This window comes from Bombus affinis, chromosome 3 (assembly GCF_024516045.1).
Source record: "Bombus affinis isolate iyBomAffi1 chromosome 3, iyBomAffi1.2, whole genome shotgun sequence".
Taxonomy (NCBI): Eukaryota; Metazoa; Arthropoda; class Insecta; order Hymenoptera; family Apidae; genus Bombus; species Bombus affinis.
In genome coordinates this window covers 13,568,064-13,591,364 of record NC_066346.1, presented here as the reverse complement: position 1 = coordinate 13,591,364, position 23,301 = coordinate 13,568,064, and the positions used below count along the sequence as shown (strand labels likewise).

The window sequence follows — 23,301 nt, the reverse complement described above, 5'->3', positions numbered from 1 at the left end:
AATTATAATAAAAAATGTTATCCTTATGAATCATCTCTTCACTTATAATATATATGTATACTTATGTACATGTATATTATCACTTCATTTAAAATATATACCTATAAATGTACATACATATGTTTGAATTTTAAATAAATTTGTAAACTTTAAATATCAAGATAAATATAAAATAATATATATATATATATATATAATATTATAAATTATAATTACAGTTATAATTATATTGTATATATATTATAATAAGAATAATAATATACATAATAATAAATAATAAATAGTGCATATATTTTATATTATTTCATATTTGTTTTAATATTCGTTACAAAACCACTCACTATTTTGTCTAAAATATTAGGTTACACACATCTATAAATTGTAATCAATACTTCATTAACTTAATTATAAATATTATATTTGAATCAAAACAGATTAAAACCTGCTCTATTTATACATAAATCTGCACAATATCTCATATCAAAGATGTAAGTTACACCAAAAGAAGACGTTATATTTCATTTTCATTAGAAAATTTCATTTACCAAGCGTCCTCGCTTCTAAAACGAATTTGCAACTGTGTATCGTACAGCTATACTTCAATGGAGGGTGAAGAGACAGCCACGGGCACGAAATTGCTGTGAAACTAACGGAATCGTTTTGCCCGCGCGTGGCTCGTCGACACGTTACGAAAATCGAGCGTTAACGTAATTAAGTAATTAAACCTCGCGGGTGAAATCGGACCGTGCCTTTCCCCCCATTGAATGTGTCGCGTTCGGTGAAAATCCGCACGAAAACTGTGCGCGTTTCAACCCCGCGGCTTGCCAGCCACTGTCACCGTGCGCGCTCCGCTACCCTGTGGTCGTTCGTAAACATTTGTCGAGGTACAATGTGTCCAACTGACAAAAGGAGCTTGGTGCAGTACAGCACGCGCGTTTAAAAGCATTAATTACGACCGCTTTTGTCTCCCTGCAAAAGGCACGCTTTGACCGTCATTTTGATACGTGACATTCGATTTTACGAGCGTTTTGTCGTGTTTAAAATCAGCCCGATAAACGATCCATGTGTGTGCACAACGATACCGACAGTTTCCACCTATCAACGGTTCAGAAATAATATACAGTTACTCGCGAAAGTATCCAAACACTTGTAGATTTTTTTTTATACGTTTATTATGTATGTTGTATACGAAACATTTTCAAATTTCATTAACATGTAATTGTAATGATTCGAGTATCATAATTAAACTGCAGATCTTTATCCATTTCTACGAAATTTAAAAATACAAAAGGTTACAGAATGCTTCTAATATGCAAACATATAATATAAAATATCGATAATACATGGCTCGTTGCAATTTATATTAAGTGAAACAAATTTTTTATTTGGTACTATTGCTTTAGATGCGTTCATAGAAGTTTCAATTTGCATAAATATTTGAAGTCAAATCATGATTATATTTGTAAGATTTAGAACAAATTCGAATATATATATATAAAAATTACATGCTATTTAATGCAAGTATGTATGTACAGTAGAGGCCCCCTTATCTAATCACCCATTATCCGAACGTTGTATTATCTAGGCACCCATTATCCGAACATAATATTTCCCATTAACGAATGTCTTTTTCGGTTTGAGGTATATACTTCATTAGTATTCATATACAATGTATTCTTTCCCTTATTCGATTAGCGTTCTAACTATCGGAACAAAATACGACATAATTAGAAAACTAAAAAGTAATGTAAGTGCAACAGAATGATCAAAAATACATGATGTTGGAAAAGCCATACAAATAATTAAAAACATGACATTGAAAATTTTGAAATCTAAAGCACATAGATTTTACAGATTTTGGAAACAGTAGAAAAATCTTAAATGCACTGATGTAACGATATGGTTTCATTGCAACAAAGACGACAGTAATGATGTTTATACAAATGGAAATAGCAAACGAAAGAGGTAATGCAGAAATGCCTCTTCATGTCGAAACATTTGTGGCATTCGAAAACGGGTTCGATGGTTCGAAGTACAAAGAGAATGTAGCTCTATGCAGTTAATTATGCTGAGAACATTATATCACTTACTTAACAACCAAAAAGATATGGGATAAATAAATTGATATATAAAATCTGTCAACTAATCTCAATCTGTATTTGATGAAATGAAATTTCATATGAAAAAAAAAATGATTGTTCTATTATTCGAAAATTCCATTATCCGAACAATTTTGTTTCCTTGCTAGTTCGGATAAGGGAGGCATTATTCTACATATTTTGTAAAAATCATAAAACCATTTAAACAGTCACTCTATTACATTAATAAGCTTCAATACTCAACTTTTAACACTCATTATACGCTTAATGTGAGCATTTATGCCGTATATTAATTTTTTTGCTAGATATCTGTTTATAGTAAATGTCACATATTTTCAGATTGGTTTCAAGTTTAACCAATTAAATCATATCATGACAGTCGTGCCTTATAACACATAGAATTGACATCAAATTCCCTATGTTGAAATACTTTTGTGAACCATTGTATACATACGACATGTACTTTTATTTTCGTGTCACTTTATGCGTCAGTCAGTTTTGTTGATTAGTTGAACGGTTTGTTGCATATATAAATGTGATACACATGAAGTTTCTTTTTCTCTATGAATAGTATAACTTAAACAAGTTTTTGTTATACTACACATATATCCAGTACTTTTTATTATAAAAAGTAAATTATGTAAATGATATAAGTGGATTAAATTTCCAATAAATCATAAGTGAACAAACTTTTCTCATGTTGTTAGCTTTTACTCTAAAAATCTGTAGTACATTGAGAGAAAAAGTTAAAAAAAGTAACTTCAAAATTATGTTCTCACTAAATATTAAATAAGAAAAATTTTTAATATACTTATACATTATATATTTTGTAAGCGACAAAAACATATTCAATTCTACAAATGAAGCTTATTTATCGTTAATAATTTTATTTACGATTATAAACTTAAATAATCACAGTTATAATTGTTATTGTGGGTTCATATGTACATATTTGGGAGATATTTTTTGTTCACTTTCTATTTTTCAAAGCAATTTGTTTTCGTACGTTATTTTACACATATGTATATATGAGATACATAATAATTCGAATAACAATGGACGTTTAGTTTCATGTCATAATTATATATAAATGCATATTTATGTTTGTAGAAGTAAAAAATTACACAGTACAATTTATTGTGTTTTTCGGATAAGATTTCAAGCTACAATTGACTTCTGTAGATAAGGTAGAAAGTTGATTATCCGAGCAGTAAAGAATTTACTGATTTGATAAGTTTACAAGAATATATTCAATTTATGTATTTTTTGTAATAAAATCAGTAAATGTTAAATACAAGAATTCTAATTTGCAAATTTATAAAATAAAATATGAAAAAAGCTTACATCTTTATAAATTAAGTTTGAGAATAACTAATTTTTAATTCATTTATATTTTAACATTTTAATTCTTTCAAATAATTATTTTATAATTATATATCATTAACTTTTATTGTTAAAAATTATTAACATACTAAATATACCTGTGATATAACATTGTAATAAATATTTACCATTTTTATGATATAAAAATTCATATTTATAAAATTGAAATCTTAAATATGAAATCGATATGTACAGTTGATAGGAAATTATATCGTTTGCTTGTCGGTAAACGTGATTTAAGGTATGGCGCTTATAGCGCACATGAATTATATACTCACTGAAAATTCCATACATGAAGACCTTGAAATTGGAGCAGAAGTCTGAAGAAAGGCGTGAACCTGACGAATTGGATCTAAAGAAAATTACTACACAAGAATAAAGGGTTAGATACTAAAGGTGAAATGGTGAAAACTCTTTTTCCAACGGAGCATAAACGTCATAAAGCTTAATTCTTCGGTCAATTTCTTAAATTCTCATGTACATAAACGATTTCTGATAGTTTGCTACCGAAAAGGTACACGTGAACCTGTTTATATGTAGAAGATTGTGACGTGATCATCATTAAAAGATAGAAATGTAACTAAATTTAATGTAAAGAGTGAAATATATAAAAAAGCGATTATTATTCTCAAAATAATTTACGAATTACAAAAATATATTTTCAAAGTACAATATATTTTATTATTACAGAAGCGGATTAGTTCGTACATGTAATAAAGAAGGAGTGCATTATATTTGATAGCGCATGTATGTCCAATATCAGATTGCATGGAAAAAACGCGTATGAGAGAGATAAAGGTGGCCGTTTTGCGGTTGGTGTGTTGCCATTTATCAAAAGGTTTATTCGAAAAACCTAAAACGTAACCTCTGAAATTCAACAAGTGCCCCTCGAACATCGAGCGAGAGAGAATAAACGAGTAAGCGAGTAACAACAACCAACCTCTATTACGTGCGTGACGCGACTGATCTCCCGCGCGGGGAGTGGGGAAATGCGAATCTTGTATATCGCGGTGGGGGTAGGTAATCGGCTGACTTCGGGGAGATTCGTGCTTAATCGGGCACGTTCGGCTTCTGGTTTCTCCCGCGGCCGCATAAGCGGTGTCAGCGTGTGCGCAGACCGGCTGCGCAGCAGGCGTGTGCGTTGTCCAGATTCTTTGTGCCATTCCTGGCATACCAAAAACAAGAGTGGTGACTGCGCTCGTATTTACCGGGGTGCAGCCTTGCGCGCTAATATTACTGTGCGAATTTTACCCGTGGTGTGAAGGCCCCGCGCGCGCGCGACGCCACGTCAGCTCGCCCAGTGGTAAGTACATTAAAGAAAATAGTGTCGAAAGATCGTGGAAAGAGCGCGTCTACTCGTCCACGCCCGTGTGTCCCAGCGGCGTCGTCCCACACAGGGGCCGCGCACGGAACGGATTCGACAGCAGCGACGAGACGGCGATATACACACTGTCGGACACCGACAGACAGACAGACAGACGGACGGACGAACGAGAGCGAAAGACAGAGGGAGCGATAAACGCTCGTGCGAAAGAAAGAGACGAACGTATAAACCTATTGTGCGATAAAGATAAATATATAAAAGAGGAACTTAAGCTCGACAGAGTGCGTGAATGATGTATATGCGTGGCGACGTTATTCAGTGCAAAAAAACACACAACCGATCCTCGTCATATTCCTTGTATGTCGTGGTTGTCAGGTTCGTACTTCCGGTGACCGTGATGTTCGCATTGCTTGCTCCGGTGTTGCTGCTAGTGCTCTTACTATTGCTTTCCGACTAAAAAAGGAAGAGATAGTATATACGTATGAGCGAGTGAGAGAGAAAGAGTGTGCGAGAGAAAGGATAGGAAAGTAGAGGGAGCGAAAGAGAGAGAAAGAAAGAGAAAGAGAGAGAGAGAGATATGTGTGATAAAATGATAGTCGGATCAGTTTGATAAACGAAGAGCTCGAGTCGTGCCGGTTTATACCTGCGGTTTGGCGGTGCATCCGTCTTTGTCCGATCGTCGCGTGTTTACGAGCGTTGTGTCAGCTGTGTGTCAAGAGAACGCAACCGTGTGTATACGTGTGTGTTACGCGAAGCGTGTGCAGTCTCTCTGGCAACGTGTACGGGACTCAGCCAGCGACGGAGACTCGCGTCGAGGAGGTTAGGAGCGATTGGTGTGCCGGTGGTGGTGGGCTGCGTGCGTTTCCCCGAGGAGAGCGCGCCACGACAGAAACGTGTGCCTCTCTGCCTAGTGCCTGCGTGCCTGCCCGCTCGCTCACCCGCTTCTGGTGAATTCGTATGGTGAATTATTGATCCGCGGCGGCGTGTGCGTGCGGAAAAACCGCGCGCGACTATAACGCACCGATTCACGCTCTATACTAAAACCTGATACTAATAAACGAAAGAAACTAAAAGTTTACCGAAAGTCAAAGATACAGACATAGTAACCTGTTGTTTTGAAAACTGTGCGCGCGACTACACGTATATTGTATGAGATTGGAGGTGGAGCAGTGGTGGCAGGATTTTCTTTCCCCTAGACGGGACCAAGCGAGAAGTGCGTGCACATATTCCATTGCTCCGAACGTAGTGTCTTTCTCTTTTTCTGTCATTCTCTATTTCCCTCTTTCTCTGTTTCGGTCTTTCTTTCTCGTTCTGTCTCGTTTCCCCGCTCTTTCTCAGCTATATGTGTATGCGTCTCGCTCTAGCTGCGTTACCTTTGCCGCGTGTGCATCCACGAAACTAAACGCGGGAAAACCTACGGCGCGAAATATATCCCAGAGGAATGTACACTTATCGTGTTCTTATCGTGGAACACGTTCAGTTTTCGAAGCTCGGCCAGTGAGTGAGATTTCGAAGACCGTGCGAAAGTATGTTGGCGTGAAGGCGACGAAAGTATGTTGTGAGACGACCACTGAGATTAAGGTTCGAGGAACTTGAACGCAAACCTCTTTCGGGTATTGATAATCCAGGACGAGCGCAACCTACCTCCACCACCGCGACTTGGATGGATACTGTGCATTATTTCTGGAGTGAGTTTCTCTTTTAATCGTGCGCTTGTGTATATACATATGTTGCATGGAACCATGTTTCCTGTGTGTGTGTATGTGGGAAGGAAGGGAGGTGTAGATGTGTGAACGACGATGTGTCTTCTAACGTGCTGTTTTTTCGCGTCTCTTGCGACTCAAATTTACCGCCGTCGGGACATGCGTTCGTGTGAACTGCTTTACAATTATTGCTATGTCTTTTCTATTTATATTTCTAGCATAATTTCGTCTATAAATATTTTTATACTTTTTCTTATGTTAGCGAATATTTTTAAGGTATATTATAAAAAGATAATATATAAGAAAAGTTCACCTAGACTGTTATTGTTTATGTTCGGATATTTCTAAATTCTTTTACAATGAATGCATCTTTTTGGACAGCTTTTTATCCGATTCATACTTCCCGCGTTATTTCACCTATAAATCTTGCTACATATATGCTTCCTCGTTTTAGCAAATACTGATGTTAATATACGAAATGTAAAATACGCGATTATTAATATAGAAAGAATATTTAATGAATATTGTAGAAAATAAATGCGTAGGAAAATATCCGCAAACCAGATTGCTTTTAGTGAGTCTTCTAGACGTAAACTGAGATTGTATGCAGCTATGATTTATTTTAAATTTCATACTTATTGATTGACGGTTGATTCAAACAATGACAAAAGTATCGTCAAAGTGACAGTGACTTTAATACCACGACGTTATCAGAGTAGGTTATCGAAGTAATTCCACAATAACATAGTGTAACACGCTATTACATAAATTTAATCAGATACTTGTTATCATGGCGGATAAGCGGGTACGACCAGGTACGTTGTCGGGAAAAGACTGTTGCCGTCGATTGCTCATTCTGGGTCAGTTTATTCGCGCTGACCTGTCCCTGTCATTGTGTTTGTATTTCAATTAAAAACTAGTTAGCCGGAACGCCGGTTTTTCGTGTCCACTTTATAGTCGCTATAAACTTGTCATACAATAGCATATGCTACAATCAACAATTTCTTATGAATAAAATCAAGATGTAGGATAATCGTGACCTGTTCAAGTGTACTAGGCTGTTTATGCTTCTTATTTGGAAACCTTTGTTTACACGTCTATGAAATTTAAATAAGTTAATGCGATATTTCTATATCTATTATTGGCATTGAATCGTAATTTTCTTTTAGACTTTTATTTTTAGTGCTTTTATATGTATAATACACATGTACTAGATTGCTTATGCCTTTTATTAAAGAAAGTTTTTTCAAGATTTAACACGTTATAATACACAAAATTTAAATAAATTTATTTAATATTATTTTTATATTATTAATATTGAATGATAATTTATCTTTAGACTATTCCTTTTATTATTTTTGAATAATTTGTATTAAATGCTTGCGATGATTGTAATAGCTGAAATAATCAATAATGTTTCTATTAATAAATTTTGATATATTAGAAATAAGACAAGGGACAGAAAGTTCTTTACTTATCGTAATAAATTTTAATAATAAAAAAACAGTCATTTTTGTCATTAGAGATACCTAATTTCGGGAACGTTACAATAATCAAACTTTGGAAAGTCTTCAACAATTTTAAAGTTGTATCTCCATTCGAATTACTTAAATTCATTGAAAAGTAGCTTTAATGAATCTGTAACCTAATATACTAAGTCATTTTGTTCTTTTTTTAATCAGTGAACTATTGTAAATTTTTTAATTTAAATGGACTACCGTATGTCGGTTTCTCCGTATTATTTTTATATTTAGTGTTCCAATGTACGTATATCAGAGTAGGTAAATACTAAAGCAAAGAATTTTTAGAATTTTAATTACGTTTGCGAACTGCGTCGCCATTATGTTGCATATTTAACCTCAATAATCTATAAGATTTAATAACATCGACGCTAAAGGAACTGAAATTACCGACAAAATATGCATGAAAACTGTTTAGCACGGTGTTAATTATATTTTCACATTTAGGTTTTATTTTTATCGGAGCTAATCTACAATTTAAAAAATTAAAATACCATTTTGATTATTTCTACATTTCACGTTAATAAAATGGATTTGCGTGTGTTTTATAAGATTATTGCACCTTACAGGAGTTGAATGTAAGTAATGACGTTTTGATAGAATATTAATTTGGTTTGGAATAGTTGAGTTTAATGGCGTCGTGATAATAACCGGTGTACGATTGAGGCTTAGAAAGCTGTAAATTTTGTTAACACCGATGCATTATCTTTATCCGTATCTTATCTGCTCGCACCTATCCGACTTGATTGAAGAAATATCTGAAATTGAAAACGTGGTTTGAATGGAAATATCAATAGATAGGGCAATCGCCGTGTATTCAACAGTTGCGTCGTAATTTGAAAGTTTGTGGAAATATAGTAAGTACATATGTACTTCGTTTCGTCATAGGAAAATAAACAGTTGTTTGTTAATGTATGCTAATGAAATTTGAATACTTTGAGAAATGATTATTCGATATTAGGAATATTCTCACGTACGGAATTGTTTATCTTGCATTTTTTCTCACGAAGTGGAGAGTTATGTGGAATATTTAAACTTTATCTTGAAGCAGTTGTCTTAAATTGATGATATTTAACGCATAAAAAAGTGAAAATTATATTATACCAATTTCTAAATCAGAGTATAATAAGATTCAAAAATCTAATGTCATTTTTCAGTGTTGTCATCTTGAAATATGGTTTGTTATTGAAAAGTAGTTTCATTTATTGAAATTAAAAATTATAATAACGCGTTATTACACGCAGTTTTTGTAAATTAAGAGATATTGTGTTACGCTATAATTAAACAATTTTTAAGCATTGAATTTAATTTAAAAATTATAATTGACGATAAATATGGAAGTAAATCTCCATTTGCGCAGAAAGTATAATGAAACTTTATTTTATAGGCAAACAGGAAGCAAAGCAAAAAAGACACGATAGAAAAATTGTAGCATATTACTTATTTAATTAAACACATATTAATACTCTGCAAATTTTCTAAATTTATTTATATATCTAAAGTCATATTTTCCGGTTGCTAATGACTACGTTGTATGATCATGTCGCATTAGAACATAATAAATGCATTATTCATGTTACGTCATACGTGGTAATAATAACAACATTGTATGATATGAAATGTTTATGTGGAACATAAAAAACACGATGTATACGGTGATCACGGAATATAATGGAAACCATTATCCTGGAATCCTGGAATAGTAAAGTTGCTAAATTGAACACTTAGAACAGGCACTTTGAACAAAAGTGGAGTAATCCCAATATTTTAATAAGCTGTATATCTTTGTATTTAAAGTAATAATAGAATATATATATATAGTTATATCTATATAATCTATATGTATTTCTATATTCTATATTCTACATTTTTCTTATGATTCTTCTCTAATTGATACAGCTTATTAAACATTAACTTAAATTCATGTGTTCAACGTCTTAATAATATTAATAATAATAATAATAATAATAATAATAATAACAACAATAATATGGTAATTCTACATTATATTGAACTTTCTAAATCGTTCGCAATATACATACTTAAAATCACGCATACTTACATAATTATCCTTTAATTTTTATAAACACGTGATTGTCCGCGGAAGTGTCGTCCGCATGGCGGTGCGTGTTGAAAGTCAAACGAGCCGGTTAAAAATCGTCAATGCTCGTTTCGAGGCCCGGGCCCGATATACATCCAACTTTTTAACTGAGGGCCCGATAAACATCTGGGGTTCCCTAGGAGGGGAAAGCATATCTCGGGAGTACGTTGCAGCGGCAGCAGGTGCAACCTGTGTGTTTCTTCAAGCTTGTTTCTACCCCCTCCTTGTTCCCGCTAGCCGAACAGCTCGTTTTTCTTCTCGAGAAGCAGTGCACGCACGCGAACCGCGGAACCGGTAGCGTGGTAATCGGTAATCGGTAATCGGTAATCGGTAATCGATGAATTCGATATTCATATCACCTTCGCTAAATTCATACACACTTTCTACGCCTGATACCAGAAGCTTTTTATCTATACGTCTTATCGGTATATGTCAAATATTGAAGATTCAATAACGTTACTTTCTTATCCTTTGTTTTTTTTATATTTTTGGATTTTAAGACTATTTGGATTTAAAAAAAATTTTTTTTTTTATATTTCTTAGTTTATAATATACAGTGACTAATAAAAGTCTTAATATTCGAACACTACGGGGTTTGAGTGATTATGGTTTTATGTATTTGTTTATGATATTGTTATTGAATTTATCGTTATTTAATATGTTACAATGCTTATTGTAGCCAGAAAAAAACATAATTGTTATTTATTTATTGTATACACATTTTACATAATGAGCAGTAAACTAGATAATATATTTCTTATCTTTTGTTTCATATATTAGATCTCATATACATATATATGTATAGATTCTATCAACTGTATCACGAATTAACAGATTAAAATAGATACTAAACGGATCTAAAGTAGAATGCATTAGAATTAGAACCTATAAGCTATTAATTATCTTATATTATGGAATAAAATAAAAGTTATGCTGTAAACTAAGTAAAAGAATAAAAAATAAAGAATAAATGAAGTGAAGATTCTGTAAGTATTTAAGGCAGCTGTTTGTTTTGTGTTTATTAACACTAGGATTTCGTAACCCGTCTATTTGACGGATTTCGAAATGAAATATCCCAAAAATCATAGCATTAATTTTAACTATTTTGCATCATAAATTAATCATTTCATCTAAAGAATTTATACCCACAATTATTTTTTCCTAGGCTTTCTAATTTTTAAAATCTGTATGTAGTATACCTATCTTTACGAAACCCGTCAAATTGACGGGCTAACTGACTTCATAAACAAACCGTTTTTCAAAGACAGTGTGCCCAAGTTCCAGTTATTGTAGACATTTCCCATTATTGTCTCCGCTTATTGTAAGTATTTACGATAGGATAATTGAATTTGGGCACAGTATTTTCTTTTTTTGACCAATCCCCCTTTTCTAGCAATCACGAGTAAATCCAGGAGATATAATAAGATATTGAATAAAATTGTCAACATCAATGAAGATTTTTCTGAAGATACCTTCGAAGAAGATCAATATGAATTAGACCAAAGCGAAGCTGACAGTGAAAGTTCTGAATACACTGAAAGTGGAGAGACAGAAGGATCTTCGGATAGTGAAGAGGAAAAGTGTGTCGTAACAAGAAAAGGATGCGTATTTTTTCTAGTTCTGACTCCGAGGATAAAAGGACGAGCATTTCAAGCACATCCCAAAATGTAATGGGTGAAATTGAAATTGCAATTAACGGGACACAGTGGATAAAACTGAAAGCAGGCGGATCTAGGGATAGGACGACCGTTCGTATGATATTCGAGGATATCGCAGGGCCTACTGGCTATGATAAGAGAAATATTATGTCGGGTTGTGTAACTAGTGCTTTCAAATTGATAATTGACAGACACATAATGGAACACATAAAAGATTGCACTGAAACCGAGGCGCATCGAGTTTTGAAAAAAGACGGACAATCACAGTTGCTGAGTTACGTAGTTTTCTAGGAATTCTATATGCCGGGGGCGCATATGAAGCGAAATCATTGAAAGCCTCCGAAAGATTGCAAACAGATAAATTTGCGCTGATATCCGAAATATGGAACAGATTTATAAGTAATAGCCAGGCTTGTTACAAGCCATATAAAAATATCTCAATAGATGAACAATTATTTCCAATGAAAGCCCGATGCAGGTTTACACAATATATGCCGAATAAGTTTCGTAAATTTGGCATTAAGTTTTGGTTTGGAGTTGATGTCCAAACAAAATATATTTTGAATGGTTTCCCTTATATGGAGAAAAATGAAACTCGATGCTCAAAGGAAAAAAAGAACAAGATGACTTTGTTTTCCTCAAATTTATATAAATCAGAAAACTGCACGCTTACTGTGTATAAAAATAAATCTAACGTAAAAATCCTCCTTCTAAGCACCAAACATACAGGTGTACACGTAGAAGACAATTAGAAACGTGTTCCAGAAACCATTGCTTTTTATAATAAAACAAAGTTTGGTGTGGACGTCATTGACCAGATGGCACGCAAATATAGTGTGAGAGCAGGGAGTTTTCGATGGCCCCTTTAAGTTTTTTTTTCAATATTTTAGATTTGGCAACAATAAACGCGTGGATATTGTGTAAAGAGTGCACCGGATCGAAAATATCCAGAAAGGAATTCATATTTTGCCAAAGATCAGACGCTTCATTTCTGTCACTTTCAATGTCAGAAGTGCGAAAAAGTTGCCAAGTGGGATACTGCAGAAAAAAAAGAAAATAGGAGCAATAATTGTTGTATATATCGCAAAAAGATCGTATAGCGAAAATGCACAAACAAAATTCAGTATATTTGTAAAAAATATGCTCAATAAATATGATTACCCTATAGCATTAATATTATTGTTATCATTTCCGTGATAATTAAAAAAAAAAGACTTTACTTATTAATAATTTATTTAAACGTGAAGCCTAATATTGTTCAATTCAGACTTAATTTGAATAAATCGATTTTTTAAAGAAAATACGTTAAAGAAAATCTTCGTTTACCCGTCAATTTGACCGGTCTTCGTAGAGATAGGTATATAAGAAACCCGTAAACCTAGTGTTAAAAAATATTGGTATGATTTATATGTATATATGCATATATGTGTACTGTCATGTATAATATATAGAAAGAAAATTTTTGCTTGTATTTTATATAAATTGTTTTATGTTAATTGCTTTATGTAAAAATGATATTTTCTTATTAACTAGGGAAACGTCGATATAGAGAAAAAAAGACAGATTATAATCATGAGCCACTGTAATATTCTAACCTTTTTTACTTTCTTCTGATGTTTGAAAGAACAAGTCGTGACTTCAAAAGTTATGCTTTAATATTAATCATCTTTGTGCTTTAAGCATTACAGTGATATCTGTTAGACGTAAGATTATCCATGCATATTTCTACGAATCTATATATGTACAGATTTTCAATATCACTTTATTCAAAAACGAACTTTCCTACAAGAAAATGTCATCTCACACGTTCTTTTCATTACTTAGCTTTGCAAGAGAAACCATCCTTTTTTGGTTTGCACTACGATTTTCAACGTACGTTATATCTGTGTGTCTACTGTCAACATTGCTGTACTCTCTATCAGAGGATTGTCTTGCGATTAACCAGACTTATATATACATACATATATGTATAGTATTACACGTGATGATCATATTTACTATTTCTAACGTATTGTGAATGGTTAACAGTTATTCATATATACTACAGTTATTCATATATACTTTCACAAACGACCGCTATAGTGGTAGGATTAAAGTAAAAATCTTATTTAGAATGCAGTTTATTTAATCTTTATTTTATTCCATAGCGAAAGTTCTTTGTCTTGCTAAAGAAAGTTTGTTCATAGTTTAACACCTACAGTGCACAAGAGTTGAAAAAATTAATTTGATATTATTAATACAATATGGAAAGTTGCTTTAGATCATTCCTCTTATTGTTTTATATCAATAATACACGAGTATTAGGTTGTTTATGTTTCTTCTTAAAGAACGTTTGCTTATTGTTTGACATGTATAGTGTACAAAATTTAAATAAGTTATTTTAATATTATTTTTATATTAGACTATTATTTTTATTATTTTTGTGTGATCCGTACTGAATGGGAGCGCTTCAATAGCTGAAATAATTCGCAATTTGTGCATTAATAAATTTTGATGTATTAGAAATAAACTAAAGAATAGAAAATGGATTATTTATTATATATTTTATTATATTTATTATGTTTGCACTAGGAATACTTAACCTCGAAACGTTGTAACAATAATTAAATTTTGAGATGTCTTTAACGATTATAATATTATATTGCCGTGTGTGTCCTTCGATTCTTTTCCTATTTTATCGTAAATTCGACGTTCTTTTGTTTAATAGAGGAACGACCGTATCTTAGTAGACTCGTGACAGCAGCTAGACTCATTAAACCGAGGCTTCTTCGCGATATAAATAGGACTTCTTGTCCCGTTGCAGTACGGAAGGAGCAAATAGATTATCACGCGTACCACAGCCCTCTACTCGGCGACTTCTCTCTTCTGTTCTTTCCCTTTCTACCGTTTGTGCCATTCTATTTCTCTATTTGTACACTCTCCTCTCTTCTCTCTGCCCTCTCGGTTTCTTTTGCTCTTGTGAGAACTGTGTGCATCTATCTTTTTCTCTCTCCAAGAGAAGCCGGTACGCGCGTGACTTTCTATTTGGCGTAGACGGTGCCAAATTGTCAAGTAACTAAAATTACCTTCGAAGGTGTACGCTGTGTCTTTCTCTTTTTCCCCCTTAACGTCTTCCTCGACAGTTATCCCTTTGCTTTTTTCGCGCCGCGCCGTGCCACTCGCGCCACGAATGGCGGCGATTCTCCTTCTGAACGTCGAATTTCATTTTCCACCCCTGTTAATTACACAATTCCTCTTTGTTCTGCTTATCGAATATCTCGAATTGAAAAGTCCTGCCCAGGAAATGTTTTGTAGAGTATTTTATTAATATCCTTTAATTTTCTTTGTTGAAGAATTAGAACAGTTAAGGATTTTTTTTCATCATGCATCTAGATTTTATTTTCGTTATTTTCACTAACAATTTCAGATATTGTTACTAAACCTCAGACGTTTATGCCCCAGACTGTAGTTATTACTTATTGTAATATTTAGAAGATGTAAGAAATTTTTATTTAGAAATTTCATTTCTTTAGTTAGGTTTATACATATGTGAATTTTTACTAGATTGGATATTTTTATGGAAACTTATGGATAATGTAAAGATACGTCCTTGCACGTTAAGTTTCATTTCTACTTTGTTAATTAGACGAATACCAAGAATATTTCAGTTTGTTTTTCACAAAACAGAAATTAAAATCGATCGAAAGTTCAATACTGTACCAATATTCTGAAATAATTTAATTCAGTGAATTGGTATTTCCTTGTGGAATTGACAAATTATATTTATAAATTCAAACCATTCACTTAGAAACACAATATGTACTTCATTAAAATTAAATATACTTACAAGTTTTTTGATGTTATATATGTATAAGAGTTGAATTAATTGAGAAAGTCACAAACTGAAATGTGTTAAGAATATTTCAATTATTTTTCTTAAAACAAAAACAAAAGTTGATCGAAAGTTCAATGTTACACGGAAATTCTGGAACGGTTTAACTGGCGCGTGTTTCTGTCGAGTGTTCATTAATTCAGAAACGGGTCTGAGACATTAACTCGGTGATCCGCATGTGTGTGGCAAAGGACGGTCTGTTCGACCATCTAGTGACCCTAATAAAACCTACACAAAAGGTCGTCGTTCCTAGATCGATTTGCAAAAGGTCGAACGTCACGCCATCAGAGATTTTCTGCGCTTAAACCGGTGTAACCGGCCCACCACCGATTCAAAACTAATTTAAATTGTTGTCTTTGAGATTTAAATAGCGACTGCACGTACGATGGTTTGTGCAAGAACCGACGTTCGTTTGTCTAATTAATCTTCGTTGTTTTCGTAGACTATGAACGATACATGCACTAACTGTGATTAAATCTTTGTCATGTAAATTGTATCTGTCGGTGTACGAATTTGGAAGGCCTTCTGATTGGTTTTGAGATAACAAAGTGACAATGTTTGGGCAACAAAATGTAAAGAAATATAATAGAATAGTATGCAATAACATGCTGTTTATTTGAAAAACTTACATTTCGAATCTACGATTTTTGTAATTTTATTTGTAATAAATTTTTGGAATAAAATTTAGGGAAATATTATGTATTAAGAACTACAATTTATTACAAAAACTTAAGATTCTTAAATTTTCATTTATAACGCTACATAACCTTTGAATACGTAAAATTTAAAGGAATATTATGTAATGAGAATCGCAAGTTACTTAAAATTATACAATTAAAATGACGATTAACGACAAAATTACAGCGTCATGTAAAATATTCAGGATGCGGGATAATGATTGGGTTGGGATAAGTGTGTTCTTCAATAGCAGCTTTTGAAACGCCAACATTTGAGAATGAAACATATTATATATATTGATATTCTAAAAGGTAGATTTGTGCGTTTTAAGTTGAGAATTTTCAGTGTGTTTAAAAGTAAAGGTGGAGGAAAACAAGGTAAATCTTTGTCATTTGATGTATTTTTAATGCAGGAGGAGAAAAACTCTGTACAAATAACAAAAAAGATAATGTATCGTTTATAGGAATGGTGTACTGCAAGTAAGCGTATCGTTCCAAAGTGGTTTCGGTTCAGAAGTGGAAATTTTGATTAATGTTTTGCCAGGCTATAAGTATTGAAGATGAGCAAATTGTAACGCTAATTGAAAATAACTTGAGCCACACGAGACATACGTTCTTTTATAAATCTATGTATTATCTTTGAGTCTCTCTTAAAAACACTATGAACCATATGTTCCAACCCAATATGTACATATAATTATTTGTATGTATTTTATTCTAGTTATTTCAATATCACTTCAGAAGCTACTAATACCGCTATTATTGGGACAGTGAAAAAATAATATCGGCTTTTCATACACAAATTACGACAAAATCAGTCTATAAGATTTGATTTCTATATTTACAAAACCCTCGTTTGAATTTAGAAATTAGTGCAGATCGAGTTCTAGTTAGTTTATTTAGTTCTAGTTCTGTTTTCGGTCAGCTATGTTGTATGAATTGAAGGAAATTGCAAAGACATTTCTGTCAATTGAAGTCAACTCCTTCCTATGCAGAAGGCATAAGGAAGTTGACAAAACAGTTATATACATTATAATTATATGCAAGGTGATTGATCCTCACGAGGAGTTGTCACTTGTTAAAGTATCAATAGAGAAATGTAATGACATTAGTGGTTTCGTGCGGAAACCGTAGGAACTTGTCGAAATATGTTATAAAGCTCAACATTTTGAATAAATCTTTCCTGTACGTCCAATTAATTTTCAAGTTATATGCAAAAATATCCCGCCACTCAGTTTTAGTTTTGAAGCTGTTAATTTAGCTATACATTGTTGCAGCCGCAATACAGCCAAGTCTGTTGCTTAGTAAAGAGGAGTTATTTACGATACTTTCGAGTACCATTTTTCTTTCCTGTGCCATAATATCCTAAACATTCGAAGGCTCGTGTTTCTTTATATGTCACGAGCTTGAGATTCGTTCAAACATTAGCATTTTCCTTCTTTTATACGTGTTTTTTTTTTTAAATCTTTTTCCAAACTATTGAGATTCAACGAATTTATTAAATTATTCTGTAAAGTGATTAGGTAGCCAAATGCTGATACTCTGCTCATCACCTTGCATATAATGGAATTTAGCCTTCACTTTGTATGTCGCATTATGCATGTCATGTCCCGAGTTAAATTTTTATCGTCCTATCACACGAGTCTGTTAGGTTCATACTGAATTGTGTGTATATATACAGTATATTAAACTTAAATAACCAAACAGCGAGGACTTAATCTATAAGCGAAAAGAAGAAAAAGATGTTATATAAAGTTTGTCAATAACGGAGTTATAAACGAGTATTGTATACACAAAATAGATAGCGACGCATTTTCTATCACAGCACACGGAAGTTCACTGTATTATTGTGTCAGCCTAGTTACATGCTTTTTTCTTATCATGTGGTAACAATTACATATCGTTAATAGTTATAAAATATAATAACATTAAAAAAATTATTACCTAGTAATTGTTGCTCTTGTGCTTGGATTCAAGTTTTACGTCAGTAAACAATGGAAGTAATTACACTACAAGGTTTTACAGAGAGAATTTTGCTGACTTTCAATAACTACATCGTTACCCATTTCATGCGTGCAATATTTTTTTATAACTGTGTAACAGAGCGTTTATTGACAAATTTTATATAACATATTTTTTCCCCTCTTACCTGTAGATTAAGCCCTCGCAGTTTGATCGTTTAGATTTGGCACACCCAGTACATGCACAACACTAGAAGCAAAACTGTGAGTAATGCCTCTGTTTCAGTATCAAACAGATTATGGTGTCGGGGAGTTCGGATAATAGAATGTTCGACTAGCAGAGTATGTATTCCGATAGCGGAAGTTTAGACAGTAGAAGTTCCATTGTGTATGATGCTTTATTTGTTTATACTAATAGCAATATTAGCTTCAATAATACTGATGTTGCTACAATAGTATGAAATACGTTAATAATTAATATAGAATCTTTATGTTTTAGTATTCATAATTAACGACGGTTGAGATTTCTTTATATTTACAACATATTATGTTTCAATTGATTTATTTATGATGTCTGCAAGAAACTATTTTCAAATAAATAGTGAAATTTAAATAGGTGCAAAATTAATGGTTTTCTGATACACAGTGACTTAGAAAATTTTATTTGTTTCGCGCTTGCTACAGAAAACGTTTACCTTGTATGTGTTACATAAAAAGTTTGAAATTTCATTAGCACTAAAATGTGATACGACTGCCATGATTATGTTCTATTTTAATTTCCATTTCTTTCAGTTTCATTTTTCAGATCATACTTTTTCATGAAAATTTCAAAATTAAACTAAATTTTCATAATTAAATTTTCATAAAATATGAATTTACACACTAATAATGATGACATCAGAGATATACGTATGTATAAATTCATATAAATTCAAATAAATAAATCGACAACGTATATTGTTAAGAAAAGTACAGCATAAAGTATATCTATAAATAAGTATATGAAAAATACATATATGAGTAGATAAGCATATAAAATACAATAGTATAATTAGACTGTGGATTTTTATGCATTTATGGGGAATGCTAAGGTGTCAAAACACAAAATACACATATAAAATAACTAAAGGAAAGTACTCGTTATATTTCCTATATGAAATAAAATTCTGCATTGATTCCCTTTTTTAAATTGTGCTTATTAAAATATGAATGTGTATAAACATCGCAATCTAAATAAATAAATACAGAACATACAGAATAACATACAGAATAATGCAAAATCGAAGTAATAGAAATCGGAACACCATTCGAGCAATTCCAAAAAATGACAAGTTAAGTGACGGTTCTCGAGCAATTTGTTTATTCAACAGACACGTTTTCGTCCGAGAGAGATAATTTCGCGTGACGTTAGTTTTTTAAATAAATGTCACGTACATGTGTTGATCGTATCTAGATCGTTCGTTTATAAAACCAAACTGCCAGTCTCTGCATCGTCGTTGTATTTTCAGTTTCCAGGTTTGTTCGACAAATTTTTTTTATTTTGCTCTTTTTTTTGTTCTCCATTCGTCATTAATAATGTAAAATTGAAAGCAGTAAATTAAACGTCAGCGCGTTTCGCGCTCGCTCATTCGTTCGACCATGAAAATTTCATCGATGAAAATCGTACACGACGCGTTGATTTGTATCATGCTCATTTGCCCGTAATATTATATTTCCGTAATATTGCAATCGTGAACGTGGTTGTTTCAACGATCCGTTGCACGATTGAAATCTGCCGACGAATCGCGCTGACTGCGCGTATGAAAGTTCAATTTAAACTTGATATTCCAAAAAAAAAGATAGAAAGAAAATAATGTAAAAGCAGGATGAAAGATATAAATATAGTGGTAGCCTGATAATGTTGGTTGTTGAAAGATAGATAGAGTTATTAAAAGCGAAAGTACTTCCCGATTGATGATCCTTGTAATTGATAAGCAATTGTCTGATAAGTAGTGTCATGATGCATGCTACTTCGCTGTGATTTCTTTTATATTTTAACCCGAATTACTGATATTAGATTTAGGTTGGCTTTAGGTTGGGGTTAAGTTCTGCACGATGTTTTTTATGTGCATATATAAATTGTATTTGTATAAATTTGTGAAATTGATATGTGAATTTTAGAGTTTTTGTGAATGATACCATGGATGATACATGAACATATATCGAATTGAAATGATAATTCAAATGGTATTATGTATTATCTATATAGATTGTATAATTTCATTTTTCTGAAATTTGAAATTTTTTAGCAATTTTAACCCTAAAATAGTTGAAATAATTAAAAATTCCTATAGATATTAGTAAATTTTGGTATGTTAAAAACACACGACAGAGTAAAAAATTAATTATTTTACTTTGTATTCATTGTAATAAATATCAGTGGTGGAAATTTAACCTGGAAAATGTGGGAGAAATAATAATGAAATTTTGAAATGTTTAATTTTAAATTTCATTGAAAAATCATTGAAAAATTAAATTGCACAACAAAATCATAATTGCAATAAAAAGCACAATAATAAATGTATAAAATAAATGTATGATTTTTATGTATATATGAAAGATTTAAAGACGTAAAAATAGGCGCAGCTCATATAATATGTAAAGATATGTGAAATATCCAAAGTAAACTACATATTCATAAAGATATGAATTCACATAAACACAATCTACTACCTAGTGCACCATTATTTTTTCAAATTATGAATTCCTTTTTTTTAGATCACTAAGAGCTACTTTTCGCTTATGTACTTCGCTATTATGCCTCGTTATGGAGCACACGACGTCACGATTGTTATTACGAAACGAGAGAGAATGTTTCTGCCAGTAATCGATACTCGATATCCGGTAATAAGACGGCCGATAGAGTACATACATGCTTCGTACAACAGATAGCACTAGAGAATTTATCGGTGTGTACACGTGTAGTCCCGTATCTGCCGGTTGAATGCGGAGAAACGTGTGCATTTCAATCGCGTGATTGAGAACTAGTACGGGGTCGAGCACTCCCCCGGGAAGTTTCACGGGTCAGAAAATCATGGGGTGGCTTTACCACCTGGCCGATGTTCCTTTCCCTCCCCTCTCTACTTCTACTAGTCCCTTATGCGCGTACATGTGTATGTACCTATATAGGGTGATTCTACGTGAAAAAACATGTCGAAAGTATGAAACAAAATATGTTCATTCGACGCTCCGGTTTCGAGAAAACCGAACTTATAAATTTGTTAAGTATACCTGGACTTGATTAACTCCGTTAACTAGACACGACCGCATAATCGACAAGAGGTTATTTTACATGTAAAAATATGTCGAAAATATGGAATGAAGCTTTTTCATGCATTGTTTCGTTTCCAAACGAATGAAATTTTAAAATTGACAAAGTGTGCGTGTACTAAGTCAGTTTTTAATTGAACATCTTCAAACCTTATTTTCTTGGAGACCTTATTTTCTGGAGAAAAGATTATAAACAGAACAATTTTATTTAACATTTTTTACTTGTTTTCGCACGTAGCCTAACCTCCTGCTAATTGTTTATTTGTACCCAGTCACTAGTCATTAGTCAGTAATTAGCTAATTTCACATATACCGAACAAATCTTTAAATCCGATTTTATCGGAAACGAAGTATCTTATGAAAACATTTTATTCTATACTTTCGATTTATTTTTTCATGTAGAATCACATCCTTGCCGATTGTACCATGGTTGTGCCATAGTTATCGAGACACTCTGTATACACACACACAGAATGATAGAATTCCCCTTACGTTCGAATCATCTCTTGTCCCTCTTCATCCCTTTTTATCCTATTCGTCATCTACTTTTCTCTTTGTGAAGAAACGCTGCACCCCCAGTGCAGTTTGTCTGCATATTAGCCATGCCACAATCGAGCAATTCTATCGTACGAACCGGTCACCGAGTATATGATGAAGTTCTCTCTTCTTCAGTCTCTTTGAAGTTCTTTCGGATAGTACGATTTGTGTCGTGCTTTCGAGATAGTACTGTGATATATGAGTGTGTGTGCTCTTAGTTTGGGAGGTTTGAGGATGTTTGTTGCAGCTCTTGGATAGATTGCTTCTATATTGATAGATTAATTATGCACAAATAATATTATAAAATGTTACAAACAATAAGTTAAACATTATTAGTATTAGTAAAATCATTTGCATGACAGTAATAGGTTTGATAATAAAATAAAAAGTTATAAGATTGTAAAAAGGGAAACCTACGATTTGTATCTTTGCAATTTACTAATAATATTAATATTAGTTAGTTAATTATTATGCAACAGGATTATTAAACGCTATATTTTTAGCAATATTTTTGAAATTACGAAGAAAGTGAAAAATACATGCGAATATATAGCCTCAGAATAAAATAGAAAGACAATTTTGATAATATGAAATTAATCGGCAATCTTCTGTAAGAAAAAATGGAAAGTGTGATTTATCGTGTGAAGAACATGAAAAAGTTGAACAGACTTTTTCCACAGTTTCGTGATGTTTAGCTTGCGTTTAGTTAAAGGCAGTGTCATACATATAACCCAAAATACGTGACGAATCGAATTCATTTTTATAGGGAGATCTTGATTCTTCTTTCTGTTAATTAATTGTGAGATTAAAATCGGTTCCAGTATATAAAATGGGTGTTTAAAAATTCGTAGTCACTACTAATGACGTGTAATAAATACTGTGCGTTCTGACGCTTACTTCAACCATTCTGTTGATGCAATTGTTGCGTTTTCATTTTCGTCGAATTTGTCGCATGTTTACACTTAAAAAGAGAATATTGCATAGCAGTGATAGCTATACTCACTGATTTACTCACTGATTACTCACTCGATTTTTGAGAATTTTTTGTCCAAATAATAATTTATAACAAAGCCAGAGGCAAAGCCATTTCTGATAAAGGCTATATCGTTCCTGAGAAAAACAAATGAAATTATTAAAATATGATCTTTAAATATGTCA

The 23,301-nt window shown here is 32.6% G+C and overlaps 1 protein-coding gene and 1 long non-coding RNA gene across 12 annotated transcripts in view; one reads left to right on the top strand and one right to left on the bottom strand.

Annotated features, from left to right (window-relative positions):
* Nucleotides 1–4,116: 4,116 nt before the first annotated feature.
* LOC126914881 (uncharacterized) lies at nucleotides 4,117–5,592 on the bottom strand. Its single transcript, XR_007709902.1, has 2 exons — nucleotides 5,450–5,592; nucleotides 4,117–5,259 (listed from the first exon to the last, which is right to left on the bottom strand). It is a non-coding gene; the product is annotated as an uncharacterized LOC126914881 (long non-coding RNA).
* LOC126914695 (protein scalloped) overlaps nucleotides 4,556–23,301 on the top strand; it is a 333,396-nt gene continuing 314,650 nt past the window's right edge. For 7 of the 11 annotated variants that reach the window (XM_050718997.1, XM_050718989.1, XM_050719000.1 and 4 more), the window contains exon 1: nucleotides 5,255–6,494. In XM_050718997.1, the coding sequence (XP_050574954.1) occupies nucleotides 6,470–6,494 (25 nt within the window). In that variant the 5' untranslated portion in view covers nucleotides 5,255–6,469. Of the gene's footprint in view, nucleotides 4,786–5,254; nucleotides 6,495–18,620; nucleotides 18,640–23,301 lie in introns of those variants that run through there. The other 4 variants (XM_050718988.1, XM_050718987.1, XM_050718994.1 and 1 more) reach the window with 2 other exon arrangements.